The 21,578-nt window shown below is 46.2% G+C and overlaps 1 protein-coding gene across 1 annotated transcript in view; it reads left to right on the top strand.

Moving 5' to 3' along the window:
- SETBP1 (SET binding protein 1) overlaps positions 1-21,578 on the top strand; it is a 275,870-nt gene that overhangs the window by 21,518 nt on the left and 232,774 nt on the right. The window contains exon 2 of the mRNA XM_081881347.1: positions 7,601-8,257. Coding sequence (XP_081737473.1) covers positions 7,742-8,257 — 516 coding nt within the window. The 5' untranslated portion in view covers positions 7,601-7,741. The remainder of the gene's footprint in view (positions 1-7,600; positions 8,258-21,578) is intronic.

Here is a 21,578-nt window from a genome sequence, read left to right as displayed (position 1 = left end):
CCACCTTGGAGTTTTATTTTCCAATAAGTCTTTATAGTTTGTCCAGACATTAAACACTGCTTTTCTGACAATATGGTTCTTAAAGGCCTTATTGATCTTAACCTTGTCATACCATAAATATGCATGCCAACCAAAAGCATTGTTAAAACCTTCCAGGTCCAATACATCAGTGTCTTCGAGAAGTAGCCAGTCTTTTAGCCAGCAGAAAGCTGCGGCTTCATAGTACAACTTTAAGTCTGGCAGGGCAAAGCCCCCTCTTTCTTTCGCATCAGTTAATATCTTAAACTTAATTCTGGGCTTTTTGCCCTGCCAGACAAACTTAGAAATGTCTCTCTGCCACTTCCGGAAGCACTCCGTCTTGTCCACAATCTGTAGTGTTTGAAACAAAAACAACATTTTTGGCAATACATTCATCTTGATAGCAGCAATTCGGCCTAACAAAGAAAGTTTCAATTTTGTCCAACTATCTAAGTCTCTCTTAATTTCTGACCAACATTTTTCATAATTGTCCTTAAAAAGACTCAGATTTTTTGCTGTTATGCTTACCCCTAGGTACTTTACTTTTTAAACCACATTTAGTTCTGTCTCTCTCTGAAACCGTTCTGACTCTGTATCTGTCAAATTTTTTCCCAATACCTTGGTTTTGAATCAATTGTAATACTCTTTTCGTACTAGATTCTGGCTCCTGCAGGGTCAAAACTAGGTCATCTGCAAAAGGTTTAAGTTTATATTCTTTCGCTCCGACCTGAATTCCTTCCACCAACCAGTCCCCTCTAATCATATTCAAGAGCACCTCCAGAACCGAAATAAATAGCAAAGGGGAAATAGGGCAGCCTTGTCGTGTTCCTTTTTCGATTTTAAACTCTTCTGTAACCACATTGTTGACTATCAATTTAGCCTTTTGCTCTGAATATATTGCATCAATCCCATTCTCAAAACCCCGTCCCACTCCCATTTCTTTTAAATTTCCCTTCATAAATTTCCAGGAGATATTGTCAAAGGCCTTCTCCGCATCTATAAAAATTAACACTGCTTTTGTATTTATATCTGTTTGCAAAAGTTCCAAGATGTCAATAATGTTCCTTGTATTAGCAAACAAGTGTCTACCTGGGAGAAAGCCTGCCTGGTCCTTGTGAATTACTTCGTTTAAAACTTTTTAAAGTCTGCTTGCCAAAATGTCTGCAAATATTTTGTAATCCACATTTAAAAGAGAGATGGGACGATAGTTCTTAAGTTGTGTCTTTTCAGCTTCCGATTTTGGTATCAATGTGATAAAAGCTTCCTTCCACGATTCCGGCGCCCTCTTCCCCTCCATAATTTCATTGCTAACCTCCATCAGTGGTTGTATCAAATAGTCTTTTAATGTCTTATAATACTTGGAGGTCAGCCCATCTGGCCCTGGAGATTTGCCCAGTTGCATGTTCTGAATGGCTTGTTCAATCTCTTGTCGTGTTATTTTGCAGTTCAGGATTGATCTATTTTCTTGTGACAATTTTGGTAGCCCATTTTTTTCCAGAAATTGTTTAATCTCAACCTCATCTTGCGGCCCTTGAGTGTATAGTTTTTTGAAGTATCTCTGGAAGCACTTTCTAATATCCACAGGGTTCTGAATATTTCTTCCTTCAATCTCTAAATTTGTAACTGTATTTAATTTTTGTCTCCTCTTCAACTGCCAAGCTAGCAGTTTTCCACATTTATTCGCCGATTCAAAAGTTTTTTGTTTCATTAATTTGATCTTCCACTCTATTTCCTGGTTTATCAATTTAGAATATTGTGCTTGATGAAGTTTAATTTCTTTCAGAGTCGGCTGTGACTTCGGATTTGATCTTAACTTCTTCTCTAATTCTTTAATTTTCTCCAAGATTTTGTCTTTCCTCTCATTTTGTATCCTTTTCTTTACAGTATTCTGTTGAATCAAGAACCCCCTCATCACAGCCTTGCTTGCATCCCAGATGATTCTTTTTTCCACCATAGTGTTCAAATTTATCTCAAAGTAGTCTTTCAAAACTTTTTGGGCCTTCTTAATAATCTCCTGATCTCTGAACAAATTGTCATTCATCTTCCATCTAAAGGAGCCGGTTGGTAGTAGTGTCATGTCCATCTTTAGTGCATTATGGTCGGAGCAGGTCTTTGGGCAGATTTCCACCTTTCTAACCTTAGGTGCCAGACCTCTAGATATCCATATTTGGTCGATTCTTGTCCAAGTCAGCTGGGCTTCAGAGAAGAATGTTCCCTCTCTTCCCAAGGGGTTCTTCGTTCTCCAAATATCAATCAAGTCCATATTGTCAGTCATTCCGAAAAAAGTCTTTGGTAGTCTGCCATCTTTTGTAACATTTTGGCTTTGTGACTTATCCATGTTAGTTGATACGACCCTGTTCATATCTCCCATCATGATGATGTTATCATAGTCCAGATAATCCAGCATAGTCTCATGCAACTTCTTATAAAATTCCGATTTCCCCTCGTTTGGTGCATAAATTCCTAATATCAAGATCTTCTCTCCTTGATGTTGTATCTCAATTGCTAAAATTCTTCCATGTTCATCTTTAAATAAAAGTTTAGGTGACAGGCTCTCTTTTGCATATATCACCACCCCTCTCTTCTTTACTCTGTCCGAAGATATAAATTCCTGGCCAAGTCTTTTGTTTATTAACACTTTTCTGTGGAGCCTAATCACATGTGTTTCTTGTAGGCAAATAATATCCAGTTGTTCCTTTTTTAATATGTGGAAAATTTTCCTCCTTTTTTCCGGGATGTTACAGCCATTTATATTCCAACTCAAAAGTTGCAGAGACATCCTGAATAAATCTGGTTATTTTCCTGGGGGTGGTATCTTATTCGCTGGATCTTCCGGTTCCAAGGGTGCAGGTACCGCTGGTGCTCCAGGCCCAGAGGGTGATTCAATTCCTTTTTGAAGGTCCTCTCCGTATGCAGTCAAAAATTTATCTCTGTCTTCCAATGTTCTGATTTTGACCTTCTTCCCTCTAAAAGTGAAGGATAGTCCTTGGGGGAACTCCCACCTGAAGATAATTGAATTGCTCCTCAACAGTCTAACCAATTCGAGGTAGCCAGATTTAAGGTCCAGCAGTTGTTTAGGAATATCCTTGTAAATTTCAATTCTTTTGTCCGAAATGTCCAGTGACTTTCCGTAGTGTAGGCCCAAAATCTTATCCCTTTCCTCCTTTGATCTCAATATTATCAAACAGTCTCTGGGTTTGTCTTTCTTTATAAGTCTTCCAAGTCTAAAAGCTGATACAATTTTAAAGTCCTTTTCCTCTAAGTTCCAAAACTTGGAAAATTCTTTAGTCAGAAACTCAGCTAAGTTACCTTCTTAGCTGGTATCGACCTTATCCTTAAGTTACTCTCCCGATTCCACAATTCTATCATAGAAAGATAGGTCTGATGTTCATCTACTTGTTTACAGAGTGGTCTTACCTCTTGTTCCAAAATTCCAAGTCTTTGACTAGTATCCTCAGCCAATTTCCGATTTTCTGCTGTGGCCCCCGTCAATTCTCCAATTGCTTGTACATTCTGTGATACTTGTCCAGTTAGTCTATTTAGACATTCTGTGTTTTGATCAATTTTAGCTGTTTGCTCATCAGCTTTCTTATCCAGAGATTCCACTCTCTTATCCAGAGATTCCAATTTTTCATAAATTTTCTCTAAAATAGAAGCAGTTGCTCCTGAGGCCATATCTTCCAATTGTAATTGCTCAATTTCTTCCTCCCCTGCTTTTGGCAGAGAAGCAGCTTCTTCCTCTGAAGGCAGAGTAGGTACAGATGATCTATGTGCCTGAGAAGCTGAGGTTAAAGTTGTTAAAGTTGTTTGTCTGGTTCTTGGTCCCTTTTTTCTAGCGCCACTCATTCCAAAGTTATCTAAAAGTCAAGGTCAAGCTGAGTTGTTCCCATGAGAAAACAACAGCCCAGATGGTAACAGTCAGACAGGAGGCCGGGAAAAGGAAAGTAAAATAATGTCACTGCTGTAAATCCAAAATCCTCTAGGGGGAGCTTAAAATGTCTTTAGGGAAGAGATCAATTCTAATAAAATTGTTAAAATCAAGTTTAAAGTCCAGGAACCTTCAATAACAGGTTTTAAGCAGTTAGTATTAGCGCCACATTGTTTCAAACAGTGCATACTGGAATTTCAAATGATGCTTCAAAGTAGCAAGTCCAAGCTCCCTCAGATTGTTGCAATTTTTAATTCAAAGTAACCAAATCTGCAGACTGACAGCTCAGTTACTCAGGCAGCTCCAGCACCTGGGTTTCTTACTCAAATTATATTCCCAAATAGAAGAAAGGTATCACGATGCAAATATAGAGCATTAAATCAAGTACTTATTCGCTTACAGAAAAGTTCAGTGGTTGCTCAGATCAATTAGGTTAAAAGTTCTTTCTTGCCTCCACTCCTCCAGCTCTTTGCTTTGAAATTCAATGACAGCGGAAGATGGTCTTCCTGTTTTTCGTCGCTCCGCTTTCAGCCAAATTCAATAAATTTTAGTCTCCAATTTAATAAAGTCCTTCTTTACTCACGGGTTGTTGCTTTTCCAATTCAGAAAGTTTCAGGAAAAAAGGTCAGCGCTCACCGGCAGCAGCAGCGCGGCTTCACTCCGTAGCTTGCGAAACGACCCACAGCGCCGCTACCCCCTCCCCGTTCCGGAGCCTCTTACGGGGTTCCTTCAACGTTTCAGGGGTTGCTTCAGGCGCCCGCCGGGTCCCGAGACCACAGGCTTTTGCTGCCTGTGGGTTTCCGAAGTGGGTCTCCGCTTCGCCATAGCGGATGACCCGTTTCCCACGGAGCTTCCCCTTCACCGAAGGAAGAGGACCGCCATTGCCGTTCGCGCCGCCTCCGGAAGTCCAGATCACAGAATATTTCAAGCAAAGATTAGGTCTGCTGCCTCCCTCAAGCTCTGATTGGCTCTCCAGTTTGCTCCAGAAATCTCTGAAAGTCCCAGGTTCAGTGCCCAGCATCTGAAACTCTGGAGAGCTCCTTAGACAGTACAGTGGTACCTCGAGTTAAGTACTTAATTCGTTCCGGAGGTCCGTTCTTAACCTGAAACTGTTCTTAACCTGAAGCACCACTTCAGCTAATGGGGCCTCCTGCTGCTGCCGCGCCGCCGGAGCCCAATTTCTGTTCTTATCCTGAAGCAAAGTTCTTAACATAAAGCACTATTTCTGGGTTAGCGGAGTCTGTAACCTGAAGCATATGTAACCTGAAGCGTATGTAACCTGAGGTACCACTGTACTAAACTAGGTGGACCTAATCTCTCTCTCTCTCTCTCTCTCTCTCTCTCTCTCTCTCTCTCCCCCCCCCCCCCGGATTTTCTCTGCTGTTTCCCCTTTGACCTCAACAGACCTTCTGTCTCAAAACCTTAACAGTTCCTTCATTTTGAGGAAGGAACATCACCAGCTACCCATCAAGCAAATGCTCGCTTCCTTTCCCCCTCCCGATTTATCTCTGTGGCTGCTCCCTTTTTATTACCTCATTGTGTCCTAAGGTCTTAATTCCTTCTGCCCACAGCTCTGGCACAGCCCAAGCTGAGGAAAGATGGGGATTAGAGGTGGTGAAACAGCCTCTTTGAAGCTCCCTAGATAGACACTATTATTCAGGCAGGTGGATTAAGTTTTCATTGATAGCTCAGGTGTATGTGCCAGAGCCAGGTGAGAGAGACAGGAGCTAGTGGACACACCTTATAAAAATATCAGTGCAAGACAATTTTTTTTTATTGTTTAACCAAGAGTCATTGTAACATTGTTTACCATTGATGGTAATTAAAAATGTATTATCCACATTTAAATTACCTTAAGGACCAATTGATTTCTTATGCTCCACCTTGATCGCTGAGATCTTCTGGTGAGATGCTTTCGTTGGTCCCCTACGCCACTCAGGTTCATTTAGCGTTTACCTGGGATTGAGTCATAGAATAATAGAGTTGGTAGGTCATGCAGTGCAGGGGTCAACTAACTCATGTTCACAATGCACTCACACCTAACTTGGTTTGGGCGTTCTGCTGGATCCTTTCAGTAGCAACTTGATAGGTGTAGTAGAGGCATCTTGACTTGAAATCTCAGGGCTGAAAATGCCTTGTGCAAGGAGTTAGATTGTGGGAGGTAGTGAAAATTTGCAAATCACAAGCCTCATAATATGCAGCATGGGGAGAAGATGATTTGTGTCCATGAAAAACCCTTCTGAGTGTGTCTATCTTTGTTTCAGAACTTAGTCCGGGCTGCTAGTTCTTTAATGTTTGAAGACCCAGGTTGTATTATGACATTCAACTTTTGGTTTTGAACCCTCTGCCTCTGTGCAATTGAAAGAGTTAAGTAGGGCTGTACACACTGGAAGTGTTATGATGCAAGCGCTGACCTCATCCCAGGTGAGGCCTTGTTCAGGACTCGGGCCAAATGCTAGACAAGGTGACATCACTATGCAAATGTTGTAGAGAATTGCCACCTTCCCCAAGACCACCACAGTTGTCTGAGGGGTGGAGGGCAGTGGAGTTCCCTTCCCCTTAAGCTAGGGGTCTGCAACCTTTAAGACAAAAAGTGCCACTTGGACCCGTTTCCGAAGGAAAAAACAAACTGGGAGCCGCAAAACTCGTCATTATAAAAATAACTTTTTGGTCACTTTTTTATTATTTCTTTGTTTGACCCCTCAGAATTACTCCTCCTCATAGAAATAAACGTTAAATTAACAAGTTACCTTTTTGTGTGTGTGTGTTCTTCACTCCCCTTCAAAACAGTGACCAGCGTACATGCCCCCTTTCAATGCAGTGACCAGCGTACATGCCCCTTACAATGTAGCGGGCGGGCGGGTGGGCGGGAAGGTGACGTCGGGACGATGTGTGACTTAACGCATGCACTGCCCCCATGCGACGTCACAGCCAGTACAGTGCCCGCCACAGTGGGGAGTGTCGGGGCGCACAATGCGCCTCCTCCCCTCGCTAGTATCCACCCCGGAGCCGTGGCAAAGGTGTAAAAGAGCCACATGCGGCTCCGGAGCCGCGGGTTGCAGACCCCTGCCTTAAGCCAACACCATAGCCAGAAATTGTCTGTCTTAGCCCTTGTTATGTGCAACTAAGCTTACCATGGTAAGTGACTACAGTCATACCTCTGTTTACAGATGCTTTGGGTTGTGTGATTTTGGGTTGCGCACCACGCTGAACCAGGAAGTACTGGAACACGTTACTTCCAGGTTTTGGCGCTTGCGCATGCACAGAATTGCTAAATTGCACTTTGTGCATGCACAGAAGGGCCGAATCGCAACCCACACGTGTGCAGACGCATGGGTCGCAGGTTGCGAACGCTGCAGGTTGCAAACGTGCCTCCCGCCTGGATTACATTCGCAACCCGAGCATCCACTGTATTTAGTAAGTCTCCATTCTCCCAAAGAACAAGTTTATATATTTGACAGAAACAAGTGAATCAAGTTTCTTGGACTGTGCCATTTTGAATTCTAGGTGTGTGGTTGGAATGTCTCCTTGCACATATGGAAGTAAGGTTGTAGGATGTAAATGAATGAATGAACAAACCCAAGTTGACATAAACCTCATTATCAGTAGCTGCTGAAGTTCTGACAGCATTTTCCCTTTCTGTTTTCTCCCCAGTTGCAGATCTGAATGCTTCTGAGCTCGTCACAGTGGTTGGACTATTGGGACTCTAAGAGACCTTAACTGAGAAGCTACCATTCCCTTCTTGGGGCTCCCCAACTCTTCTCACCTTCCCCTTCCCCCCTGTGTAAAAACCCCATGGACCGGGGGGTCGCCATGGAGCCAAGGGAGAATTCGGGCACTTCCCGGCAAAGGGGAGGAGAGTCGGATTTCCTGGGCTCAGCCATTGCTTCTGCTAAAGCCCCTGGTGGTGCCCCTGGTGGCGCTGGGACGGAGGCCATGCTGCCTCAGCCCAGCTCTGCCAAAGGGATCCCTGTGAGCAGTGACCGGATGGAGCCCGAGGAGGAAGACGAGCTCTGTTCCGGGAGAGACGTGGATTCCGCTTCCAACACAGACAGCGAGAAATGGGTGGCCGGGGACGGCTTGGAGGAGCAGGAGTTTTCCATCAAGGAGGCGAACTTTACAGAGGGGAGTCTTAAGCTGAAAATCCAGACGACCAAGAGAGCCAAGAAGCCCCCCAAGAACTTGGAGAATTATATATGCCCTCCCGAGATCAAAATCACCATTAAGCAGTCAGGGGAGCAAAAGCTTTCGAGAGCTGGGAAAAATAGCAAATTAGCTAAAGAGGAGGACCGGTCACACTCCAAGAAGAAGGTAAGAGAACCCATCCTTCTTCTCTCTCCATGATCCTCATTTATTTATTTATTTTTGCATCCGCCGGTGTCCTGAATGCAACATTTTGCCCTTCTCTGTCTTGCTAACTTTAGGGGGATCTCCTTTGTCACACGAAGTCAGCCTTGTTTGGTTCGGGAGCGAACGAGGCAATCTGTGCACCAAAAGGGTGGGTTTTTTTGCAAACTAAATATGTGACAACAGGTGGACGGGATAAACAGATGGAGGTGGAGAAAGGGGGATGGGTGGGCGTAACAAGACAACAGGGAGAATGCTATTAGCATAAGCGGCCCCCTGGCCCCCTGCACACCAGCTGCCTTGCCATTGTCGGGGGTTCAGCTGAAGGGTGTTTTAAAGAGCCATTTGAAGGGCAATATAATGGCCCTGTTAGTGTTATGCACACAAAGGCCGTGCCTTTAAGACCGGAAGAGCTCGTGTGGTTTAAAGGCTCCGGCGTGCAACTGCAGTCTCTGTTGGTGTGCGTGTCTCTCTTAATGGCTTCTTTGCATCAGAGCAAGTTCTAACAGGCTGTGTTGACAAGGAAGGGATAGATACAGGGAGAAGGTTTTCCAGAAGCAGAGGGTCATGTGGTTGTTCCATTAGCAAGGTCTGCATTAGGTGGATTGTGTGGTGTTTACTCCCCCCCCCTTCTTTTAAAGAAAAAATCCAGTTGTCCATGGATGGAGTGCTCTCTGCAAGGCAAAAACTTCCAAGTAGATTTTCCAGGGAAAGCCCACCCTCAGTGGCTTGGCGTGGGGGGTGCAGGGGGGGCCAGCCGCACCGGGCGCAACATCTGGGGGTTAGGGTTAGGGGGCGCAAATCCACGGGTTAGGGGGCGCAAATTACTTGCCTTGCCCCGGGTGCTGACAACCCACGCTACGCCACTGCCCACCCTACCCCAATATCATTTCAACTGTTAGGGATTTAAAGACAGAGGTGGAAGGCTTTGAAATGAGGGACAGCAGAAGTGGTTCTTTCTTTCTTTCTTTCTTTCTTTCTTTCTTTCTTTCTTTCTTTCTTTCTGAAAATGTTCATTTTTGGCAAGCCACAGGTGGTGGGATTTCTGTTTCGAGTACTTCCTGAGAGGACGCAGGAGCAAGGATTCATTCCATGGTGCATTATGGACATGGGGGGATGTTTTGTTCTGTAGAAGAGGAATCTTTGGGAAGAAAGTACATTTCTTAGCAATCTTGCAGACCCTTGGAATGACAGCCGACTTTCAGAAGGTGTTTTGCAATTAACATGTCTGTCTGCGTGCTGAAATTTGAGGAGCGGGGGGATAATATGCATCCCTTCAGTGGCTCTAATCTAGTTGTACAGAAGGGCCTGGGGTGAGATATTTGGAAGAGGATTGCCACTCAAGTGAGCAATACCACTTTGGATGCGACGTCAGGGTGAAGTTTCTGCAGTGCATCTTATTATGGAAGGCCACTGGATTAGCTCTAGAGCACTGAAACAGAGCGTGGAAGGTCCACCTGTCAAACCATCTGGAGTCTGGTTTGGTGTGCTTCCACAAGGGTGAGGTCTAGGATACACAACGAAATCATTCTAGGGTTAATGCCTCTCTTTTCCCAAATCTGTGGAGGCTCTTGAACCTTCAGCTGCTGCAAAGGAGTTGAGAAATTCAACAAGTGAATTTCCTTATTGTGACACCTTCCATGTTGAGATGGAGCTTCATCCGTGGTATTGTTGCTTGCAGCACAGCTGTCAGAGGCAGAGCAGCCATGCTTGTTGTTGCTGGGGGATATGGAAACTTGTGAAGCATCCCTAATTATGGGATTACATCTTCGATTTGATTCTCACCCCTCACAGGATGGGGAAATATTCAACTGGTCGATTTCTACTTATTGCATAACTGCTTAAGGTACAGGAGGGACGCGGGTGGTGCTGTGGTTTAAACCACTGGGCCTCTTGGGCTTGCTGATCGGAAGGTCGGCGGTTCAAATCCCCGTGACGGGGTGAGCTCCTGTTGCTCGGTCCCTGCTCCTGCCAACCTAGCAGTTCGAAAGCACACCAGTGCAAGTAGATAAATAGGTACCGCTCCGGCGGGAAGGTAGATGGCGTTTCTGTGTGCTCTGGCACTTGTCACGGTCCTCCGTGTGCCAGTAGTGGTTTAGCCATGCTGGCCACATGACCCAGAAAACTGTCTGTGGACAAACGCCGGCTCGGCCTGAAAGTGAGATGAGCGCCACAACCCCATAGTCGCCTTTGACTGGACTTAACCATCCAGGGGTCCATTACCTTTTTTTTTTTTACCTTAAAGGTAAAAAAGGTGCCTGTGGGGAAACCAAATGTCAGTTAATCAAGAACGGGATAAAGCAGGAGTGTTTGGAAATGCAAACAGCAGGTTATTGAAGATAGTCATTGCATGCCTACTCTGAAGTAAGTCCTGCTGAGTTGAGTGGAGCTTATGCTTAGGTAGGCACGTATAGGATTGCAGCTTGGGGATTTGCTTGAGCCAGGGAGTTCTTGTAAGGTTCCTAGTGAATCAGGAGGCCAGGCTGGGAACCAATCAGGATTTGAGGGCGCTCAGAGGATATATTATAAAAGATGACAAGTTTCCAGGGACTCGCCACTGGACCCAAAGCAGTCAGGCTCCAGCTTCTCAGGGGATATCCTCTTGGTTGCCATCCACTTTCACGCTGTTGTGTTTCAAGACGCAAAGCAAACACATTAAGGAACCACTCTCCTCTGTTGCTCTAATTGCCTCAGGGGCGTTTTGCGATCATTGCAACCTGGGAAGAGAAGGCAATTGGAGAAGGCAATCTCCGCTTCTCCCAAGGTGTGGCTCCTCATTAGAAAAATATTTTGAGAATCGCTGGTGTTGTGGTTCTGAGGTGAGTTTATTTTTAGGCAGTAATTCGGGGATGACTGTTCTTTCCTTTGACTGCCTTCTCTCCGGAGAGCAAAGCGGCTCTGCATGTTATGATGATTGCTGCAGGGAACGTCAGTGCGCATGCATGTTTCTCATGCACATACATGCGTCTGGAAATACAGGCCCAAACAGGTCCACGTGGCTGTTTAAAGATGGATACGGCATAATGTGTCTGCTTTGGGAAACATTGGTGAGGGCCCCATGTAGTGACTGTAACATGTGAGTCTGCCCAGATCGTTGTACCTGGGGCCATTTTGCACAATCTGCTCTCTCCTTTCACAGGTAGAATCTGTCACTTCTGATTTCTCTCCGTTTCTCGTTGATCCAACCTTATGCTCAGTTCTCTGGATTTCTATACCTGTTTGGGATATTTTTTCAAGCCCTCATGAAAATTTCTCGCTGTGTTTGTGCAGATTTCTCCTGATGTATGCAATTATTATGCACAATTTTGTCCGATACAAAACAGTTTTTCCCAATACAATGCATATTTCTATTATTATTTTTGAAACATTTAGATGAAAACTTTCCCAAGCATATACATTTTCTGTACACACTACTTGGCTGGAGAGCTGCATTGCAAAATCTGGAGAGATGTGACGATCAAAGGCTGTCTGTATTTCGGTTTGTGTGTTGTTTTGAAAACTGCAAATTATGTAAACTCACCTTGAAATGCTAACTGAATCACTTGTCATTGGCCATGGTACTTTTTCATCTTTGTATGCAAACTCTTACCATCAGAGCTGTAATTTATGGCTGTCCCATGGCTCCCACATGCGCAGAGGACACTGCCTAGGAAAGCAGAAGGTGCTCAGAACCATATCTTACCTGCATGCAAAGGGGGAATGGCAGGAAGCTCCCAATAGCTCTTTCAGCACTTACTGAACACCAGAAGTACAGCTGATCTAGAGTGAGCAGCAGAGATGCAGTGTTCAACGCTCCCATTGTCCTAGGTGCATTTTGCGACAGGGAATTTCCTTAGTGTGAGCAGTTTCTGAGCTCCAGGCACACTGCTGCACCTAAGATTTCAGATTAAAACTGCAGAGTGGAAAGAAAGGAAGACCTTTTTCTGCCTCCCCGCTTCCAGCCACTCTCTGAAGACTGGAGAAGAGACCCTCTTAAGAATATTAGGGGGGTGCGCAGGGGAATAACTAGACCATGTTAAAAATGAACATCATATTTTAGCTGCAGTTCATACATTTTCAGCACCGTATTCTTGTTATAAAAAAGCACACCTAGACATTCTGTTGTTGCGCCCATAACCTAGGTTTAAGGTGTCATTTAGCACGTAGTTTTCATATCTCAGTTTCTAACGCTGCAGGGATATGACATTCAGGAGTAAATCAGTGGTAAATGGGCCAGTGTGAATGTTCTCCTGGGTTCCATTATCCAGATCTTCTCTCCCTTGCTTTTAGGATGTTTTGGACTCTGATTATTCATTTGATCCTGCTTTCTAAAGGATAAAATAGATATTTTAATAAATTCTGGTGCTCTAATGTCAGGGTGCATCTGAATTGCAGCACCAATGTTTTGGTGCTCATGCATGAAACTTGAAATGCAAAAAGCAGGGTGTGGCTGGACTCTTTAAAAACCCACCCACCCTAAGTGACCACGATCCAGGATGATTCAAGCCCTGTGCAATGTAAAGTCCACCATTTCTCTCTTTCGTCAGTATTGCCACAGGAATATTGCCTCTTATTTAGAATGACTTGGCTAAAGTCGTCCCCCAAATCAAAGGGGCTTTAATCTCCCTTCCCTAAACCTGATACAATATGTTAATTTCAACCGTTTTCAAGGTTGTCTGGACTTTAACCAACCAAGCATGAATGGAAGGGACCAGATTAGTCTTCCAATTTTGAGCTTCCCGGATTCTGGTTGTTATCTATAAATGGAAAATTAATGCAATCTTTGATTTAGTACCCAACTCTTCTAAGACAACCTAGAAGTAGGAAAACAGAGCCTGTAAGTACCTCTTTCCACCCTGTTTTTGATGGCTGTGTATGTACCAGGGTCAGCGTGCCCTATGCTTTTGGCGTGCATGAGCCTGCCTACCTGACCAGGGTTGTCCAAGGTGTGGTCTGTGGACAACCAGTGTTTTGCAAGCTTCCTTCAGGAGGCCCACAACTTGAAAGAATTTGTAAGACAGAGCAAGAGGAAGCAGTGTGTGTGAGAGAGAAGATAGTCAACACAGGAGAACAAAGGTGAGCAGGAAAGACCTGAATTGACCAGGGAAGGAGGCATTTGAAACACAAAGGGATCATACAGTGTTTAGCACAGTACATTACAATAGGGACATGGGTGGCACTGTGGTCTAAACCACTGAGCCTCTTGGGCTTGATGCAGTGGCGTAGCGTGGGGGGTGCAGGGGGTGCCGGCCGCACCGGGCGTAACATCTGGGGTTAGGGCAAATCCACGGGTTAGGGGGCGCAAATCCACGGGTTAGGGGGCGCAAATTACTTGCCTTGCCCCGGGTGCTGACAACCCACGCTACGCCACTGGCTTGATGATCAGAATGTTGGTGGTTCAAATCCCTGCAATGGGGTGAGCTCCTGTTGCTCTGTCCCAGCTCCTGCCAACCGAGCAGTTCGAAAGCACACCAGTGCAAGTAGATAAATAGGTACCACTGTGGCAGGAAGGTAAATGGCATTTCCATGCGCTTTGGTTTCTGTCACGGTGTTCTGTTGCACCAGAAGCGGTTTAGCCATGCTGGCCACATGACCTGGAAAGCTGTCTGTGCGCAAACACCGGCTCCCTTGGCCTAAAAGCAAGATGAGCGCCGCAACCCCATAGTCACCTTTGACTGGACTTAACAGCCCAGGGCTCCTTTACCTTTACCTTTTTTTTTTTAACATTACAATAGCCACAACTGGCAGAAAAATGAATCAATAGCCACAACTGGCAGAAAAATGATTCAGTGGTCTTCCAAGACCCTCGGCCATTTCCAAGTGATCCATGGGGGGGGGGGAGGAAAGTTTGGGAACCACTGTGCTAGGCTATCCCTATGAATCCTGTCGTTGCTGTTGACATCTGACGTACGAGTTTCTATTTTACTTAAGCAGCACCAGTATTTGAAATTCATCAGGCACGAGGCACGTTTTGCTCCTGGCATGAGTCCAGTTGCTACTACGTGGAGGTTTCTGGGTGCCAGGTTTGAAAACCTCTGCCTTAGTCCATAGTCAATACCATTTCCATTTCCGCTATGTGTTTTTCCTTGCCTACTAGACCAAGTGAATTGTTGTAAGAGCAAGCTACAGTCAATGTAGTTGGGATCATAGAATCGTAGCATCAGAAGGGACGTCTAGTCCAACCCCCTTGCGAATAGATATTCTGTTGTGGTGACCGTAATCTAGCATTAAGGTGCCATTTGCTTAAAGGTTAGTGCCTCGCTTATATCTCTTGAGTTTCTAACACTGAGCAGCACTGATGCATAAGATGAGGAAACACTAAGCTAGAGTACTGTAGTGTGATCTCTTTGGTACCTCAGTCGGATGTGATGTGGGTGGTTAGTTAGCCTGCAGGCCAACGGGAAGCCTCTTGATGCCTGTTGTGGTTTTGCAGAGCCTTCTTCCGGCTCTTATCACAGCCCCCTGGCCTGCTTTACTCACCCTCCAGCTGTGTCTGACGTATTTAGCAGGTTCAGAAAGGAAATTGCAAGGGTGAGCAACCGCAGTGGGAGGGTGGCAGTGCTCAAGAACCGCTAGAAGGAAGCTGTCAGTGAGTGGTTGTAGCGAGAACTAATAGCAATTACAGTCACCCAAAGGCTTCTCACACCAGATTGTTGTGTTTAGGGCTCCAGAATGAAGTAGGTGTTTGATTTGGTATACACCTGTGATCACTATGCTTAAAAGTAGCAGGAAAGTTATTCCTTTGGGCAGCAACCTTTCGGCTTATTGAGGTCTGTTTGTTTGCTGCTTTAACTTGTCACTTTCTCCCTACTCTCACTTTAAAAAAGTGCAGCCCTCCAAATTATGAATTTCATTAGAACACCTTTCCTTTATGTAACACGCTGTTCTAGACAATGGAATTTCACTTTTATGTTTGTTCGTTCTGGGAAGAGTGACTGACATTATCAGCTTTGTGATAAGGGGTTGTATCCGGTTTGGAAGTAGTAAATTTCCTCCCGTGGTTTTCAAGGGAGAGCAGAGTGGGGATAGGAGCAGAAACAAATATAATGAGACAATGTTGTGTTGGGATGGTTGGCATGGGTGTTACTTGAGGGACTGACCAATGAGGGACCGTCGATGCGTGACCCATGGACTGCCTCCCTGTTCTGATATTTCTCAGTCTGTTGGAAATAAGTAACTGGGGAAACATCTGTCTCAGTGCAAAGCAAGTGGGCAGTTTAAAACAACAAACCTGCACAAAGAAAACCCTCTCTGGACAAGTCCAGGGACTTGGCTTGATGTTCTGAACCATGCTTAGCTTCTTACATGATGTGACTGGGCTGTGCAAGCAGGACCGAGGTTTCCAGAGGTGCAAGTCTGCTGCAGCAAAACCAGCAAAGGGTCTTGTGGGAAAGACTTGAACCATTTTATTTTCATTATGGAATAAGCTCTTGTGGACAACATCCCACTTCATCAGATACATGGAGTGTGATCCTCTGTCATCCGTTTGCAATAATAATAATTTTCCCTGCCCATCTGGCTGGGTTTCCCCAGCCACTCTGGGTGGCTTTCAACAGAATTCGTTGAATGTTTTGGTTGCCGTTCACCCACAATAGGCAGGCAGGGTTTGCAGGGATCAAATCAGAGTCCACTCAAGATGGTGCCAGCAATTTTGGCACTGTGCTGCCCTCCCACCCCAGGCTGTATCCCACTTTTTCCTGTGCCCAGATGGCATGATGTGTGTTTTGCGTTGAGCTGTTCACGCTTCTAGTGTGCTGCCAGATTTTCTGCTGGAAGGGCGTTTGCGAAACCTTTCTCTTCTAGACCACTGGGTCCATCGAGCTCAGCATTCTCAACACTGACCGGCAGAAGCTCTCCAGGGTCCCAGGGAAGGGGGACATTCCCAGCCCTACCTGGAGAGATGCTGAGGATTGAACCGTAGACCCACTGCATGCAATGAGAAGCGGACATGGAGCAATGGTTCCAAACTACAAGAAAAAAGATTCCACCTAAACATTAGGAAGAACTTCCTGACAGTAATAATAATAATAATAATAATAATAAATTTTATTTATATCCCGCCCTCCCCAGCCGAAGCCGGGCTCAGGGCGGCTAACAACAATCAACAATCAAACCATCAGATATTCACACATTCTAAAAATATTACATTATAAAAATCAATTAAAATCAAATTAATGGCAACTAATTAAGCAAGATTCTAAGCAGGTTGCCAGAGGAGGGAGTCAGGCTGCGCCCTGACCAAAGGCCTGGTGGAACAACTCTGTCTTGCAGGCCCTGCGGAAGGATGTCAGGTCCCGCAGGGCCCTAGTCTCTTGTGACAGAGCGTTCCACCAGATTGGAGCCGCAGCCGAGAAGGCCCTGGCTCTAGTTGAGGCCAGCCTAACCTCTCTGAGGCCTGGGACCTTGAGGATGTTATTATTTGCAGACCGTAGGTTTCTCTGTGGGGCATACCAGGAGAGGCGGTCCCGTAGGTACGAGGGTCCTAGGCCGTATAGGGCTTTAAAGGTTAAAACCAGCACCTTAAACCTGATCCTGTACTCCACCGGGAGCCAGTGCAGCTGGTATAGTACCGGTTGAATGTGATCTCGCAGCGAAGACCCCATAAGGAGTCTCGCCGCGGCATTCTGCACCCGCTGGAGTTTCTGGGTCAGTCTTAAGGGCAGCCCCATGTAGAGCGAGTTACAATAATCCAGTCTGGAGGTGACCGTCGCATGGATCACAGTGGCTAGGTCAGGGCGAGAGAGATAAGGGGCCAACTGCTTAGCTTGGCGGAGATGAAAAAATGCCGCCTTTGTTATAGCTGTAATCTGCGCCTCCATAGAGAGGGAGGTATCGAAGATTACACCCAAACTCTTAACAGACGGTGCTGGCACTAATTGCACCCCCGCAAGAGATGGGAGTTGCCCCCTCAATCCCATATCATCCCGCCCCAGCCAGAGGACCTCTGTCTTCGAAGGATTTAACTTCAACCGGCTCCCACGTAACCATCCAGCCACAGCTTCCAGGCATCTCGCCAGTGTATCGGGGGCCGAGTCAGGATGGCCATCCATCAACAGATAGAGTTGGGTGTCATCGGCATACTGATGGCAACCCAGCCCAAAACTCCAGACAAGCTGGGCGAGGGGGCGCATAAAGATGTTAAAAAGCATCGGGGAGAGAATCGCACCCTGAGGCATTCCACACACCAAGGAGTGGCGCGATGACAATTCCCCCCCGAGCGCCACCCTCTGTCCCCGACCAGAGAGAAACGAGCGCAGCCATTGAAGGACTGTGCCCTGGATTCCCACGTCGGCAAGGCGGTGGTCCAGGAGTTCGTGATCGACCATGTCGAAGGCTGCTGACAGATCTAGAAGAATCAGCAGCCCCGACCCGCCTCGATCCAGCTGCCTACGGAGATAAGAGCTGTTCGACAGTGGAATTTGCTGCCAAGGAGTGTGGTGGAGTCTCCTTCTTTGGAGGTCTTTAAGCAGAGGCTTGACAACCATATGTCAGGAGTGCTCTGATGGTGTTTCCTGCTTGGCAGGGGGTTGGACTCGATGGCCCTTGTGGTCTCTTCCAACTCTATGATTCTATGATTCTATGAATGCAGATAGCTCTCCCCCCTAGTTATGGCCCTTCCTTGCTCTCTTAGGGACACGGGTGGCACCGTGGGTAAAACCTCAGTGCCTAGGACCTGCCGATCGTATGGTCGGCGGTTCGAATCCCCATGGCAGGGTGAGCTCCCGTCTTCGGTCCCGGCTCCTGCCCACCTAGCAGTTCGAAAGCACAATTAAGTGCAAGTAGATAAATAGGTACCGCTTTATAGTGGGAAGGTAAACGGCGTTTCCGTGTGCTGCGCTGGTGCTGGCTCGCCAGAGCAGCTTCGTCACGCTGGCCACATGACCCGGAAGTGTCTCCAGACAGCGCTGGCCCCCGACCTCTTAAGTGAGATGGGCGCACAACCCTAGAGTCGGACACGACTGGCCCGTACGGGCAGGGGTACCGTTAGCTTGCTCTCTTACTTGGATTAAGACTGTGTTAGTTGAAATGCACCGCCTATATCCCAGCCAGCTAGCATCTTCTCTCCCTCTTGCCTCGCTCCTTAAGGATTCACTCGCTGCTCAACCATTCCTTTTCAGAGGGCCCTGTGGGCATTGTGCTCTTTCCTTGCTTCCAGATCACTGGCTGCCTCTGCCTTTGCTTTTCCTTCCCAGAGGGCTCTTGGGGGCTTCCTTGGTGCCTCTGCCTCCCGCCGCATTAGCCGTATTCTTTCCCCTTGTGGGCGGCTTGAGCAGAGTGCTTGGATGTTCACGTTCCATGGTGGCTTCTCGCTGAAAAGGGCAGCCCATTGTGGGATCCCCTCTGAGCATATGATATTCTCCTTTGGGATCTGCAGTTGGATTTGAAGTCAGAATAAGCTTCTTTTCTTCATTCCATGAGTAGGCTGTGGGTTTTTCTCATTCATATATATATATATATATATATATGAAATATTCCATGATGAAGAGGCTGATGAGAAAGGGACAGAGGACTTTCCCTGCTTCTACTCATTCCTCACACCTTTCTTTATATTCCCATGGCATCAGTAACTAATATTTCTTAGGGGTCCGTGAATAGCTTAGGTCAGGTTAGTTGAATTTATGAATTGCTTCCCACAACAAAAGTCCCCAAGCAATTTACGACAAGCATAAAATGCAGGAATGAAGAGACATAAACACAGTTAGAGTAAAACATCCAGTCATTGGTGCTTCTTAAATTCCAGGGAACTGAAGATGTCTTTAGGCCTAAAAAGGTTTGTGCTAGAAGATCTCCCTTGGGAGAGCACCCCATAGATAGGGAGCTGTAATAGAAGAGGTCTATTCACCCATTGCTGGTCCTCCCTTGGAGGAGACACACAAAGAAGGGCGATCAAATGATGACCTCAGCGTCTGGGCAGCTTCACATGGGGAAATGTGGCCCTCAAGCAGAGGTTCTTGAAGTTTTAACCTTCCACCTCCTTGAGTAGGTTGAACATGAAGTGGGCCCAGCCTCCTGGTAACTGGCTCCCAACTTGGACTCCATCTTCCATCAGCCCCAGGCAGTATGGCCAATAGTCAGGGGTGATAGCTGGATCTGACTGGTGGGGAGCAGCCCACCTGTCAATCAGCGGTTGTTGCACGGTTGCCAAGCTGTGCTATGTGAGAGCTGGATGATACAATGCAAGCCCAGTGTAAATTGTAAGGTGGGGAAACCGTCCTAGATGGAAGATCTTAACTGGGCCATTACTGTAATTAAACCTATTTAAACACTATTTGATGTGAGATTTGAACCAAACCACCAGTGAGAAGTAGAATAGGCACTCGTGTAAGATTTTGGTTTTGGTGATGCAGAGATCCTTCTGCAGGGAAGCTGGCTGAAGCAGGCTGAATCCATCACAGCTGTGATTCATGCTCTTTTCAGGTGATAGTAGCGTAAGAAAACCAGGAAGCGAAACTTTGTGTCTGGTTTCACTGTGCTTCGGCTATATACAGAAACAGAAATAATGAAAAACAAAGTATACTGTGTCATGGGAAAGGATGAGAAGTTACTGTAATGTTTATTGTTATGATTAGCGCTACTGAATAATATTTATATAGAAGGAGCCATGTGCTTGGAGCGACACAGTTTGCATGCCAGTATTGAATACACAAAATCATAGAATCATAGAATTGGTAGGGATCCTGAGGATCGCCAAGTCCAACCCCCTGCAATGCTGGAACATGCCGCTGTCCCATATGGGGATCAAACCTGTAACCTTGCTGTTATCAGCACCAAGCTCTAACCAACCGAGCTATCCAGGCTGACTGTGATGTAAACCAGGGGTGGCCAACTCTCAAGAGACTGCAATCTACTTTCAGAATTAAAAACTGGTGGGGTGAACTACCCATGTTTTGGGGGGGTTCCGTTCAAAGTTGTTGAGCTTTTTTTGGGAAGGAAAGCCCTGTTTTGGGGGTTTTAAAAAAGCTTTTGTGGGGACGGAACTTCTGTTTTGGGGGGAGTGAAAGGCAAGGGACAAAGGGGTAAAGTCACTCTCAAAAAGATCACTATGGATGAAAACAGCAGCACAGAGAGTCTTCCCTTCCAGAGATCAAACAACATTGGAGGGCGGTGTGAGGGGTTAGGGCAGGAGGCAATTTTGGCGATGCTAAGGAAAGGGAGCCAGAGATCAACCATGATCTACCAAAACCTCATGGGGATCTACCATCGACCTGTTGGACATCCCTGATGTAGACATAACAATCACTGCCCGCAAGGCATTGGGTTTCCAATTGTCATGTAAGGATGAGAGATTCGGAGAACACGGTTTGATAAAAAGTCATGTGAATGGGATCTGAGGAGCATCAGATGTTGTACAGTGTCCATATATTGTACAGAATATATTCCACAGGTCAAATGACTGTTGCAGTGCAAAGCGCACACACATGCCGTGAGAGCCACCAGACAAGGACCAGGCAAAGCCAGCTCCTCCCTGTTTCTCTGTGGGTCTGCTCTCCCATGTGCATTTACGGTCAACCCACCCTATGAAGCCAACCACAGCCTTGGCCCAGTAGATGTAAGAGACTTCTCCGCACATTCCCACATGCTCAGACCAGCAGCTACAACCCTGCCCATGTATCTTCTGCCATCAAGTGTGGAATGTCCTTTTCCTGGAGACCCACCACAGACCAAGGCTGAGTCAAAGCAGATCCCAAGAGTTAAACAGAACTTACAGTCCGCTGAAAAGGGCACCTGCATCTCTACCCCATCCATCCCCACCTCCAGCCACCATTTGGGAGGGCCGCTTTAAGCATTGCCTCTGCTGCATGGAGTGCCGTTGCGCAGAATAATTTCCCCAGTAACTGATTATTATTTCAATATTTATTTATTAAATTTGTGTACTGCCCTTCACCCTTGAACTGGTGTTTGACGGCCAGTAGGCTGAGGATCAAGCTTTAATATTTTGAATTTTCTATAGCGTTCCTTGTTTCTTTCTCCAGTACAGTGGACGCTCGAGTTGCGAACGTGATCCGTGCGGGAGGCACGTTTGCAACCTACAGCGTTTGCAACCCACAGCACCGCGTCTGTGCACGCGCGGGTTGTGATTCGGCATTTCTGCGCATGCGCAGAGCGTGATTTAGCGCTTCTGCGCATGTGTGAAGGCAGAAACATGGAAGTAACTCGTTCCAGTATTTCTGGGTTTCGGCGGGTCCATAACCTGAAAAAACGTAGCCTGAAGCATCTGTAACCCGAGGTATGACTGTAAATGGATGGATATTTCTGACACATATTTTTGTTACTGAACCATGGAAAGGAAGGGCTTCATAGCCTT

Source organism: Podarcis erhardii (genome assembly GCF_964252035.2).
Source record: "Podarcis erhardii genome assembly, chromosome: 11".
NCBI lineage: Eukaryota > Metazoa > Chordata > Lepidosauria > Squamata > Lacertidae > Podarcis > Podarcis erhardii.
Note: the sequence above shows the minus strand (reverse complement) of the source record. Positions and strands in the feature narration are given on the sequence as shown.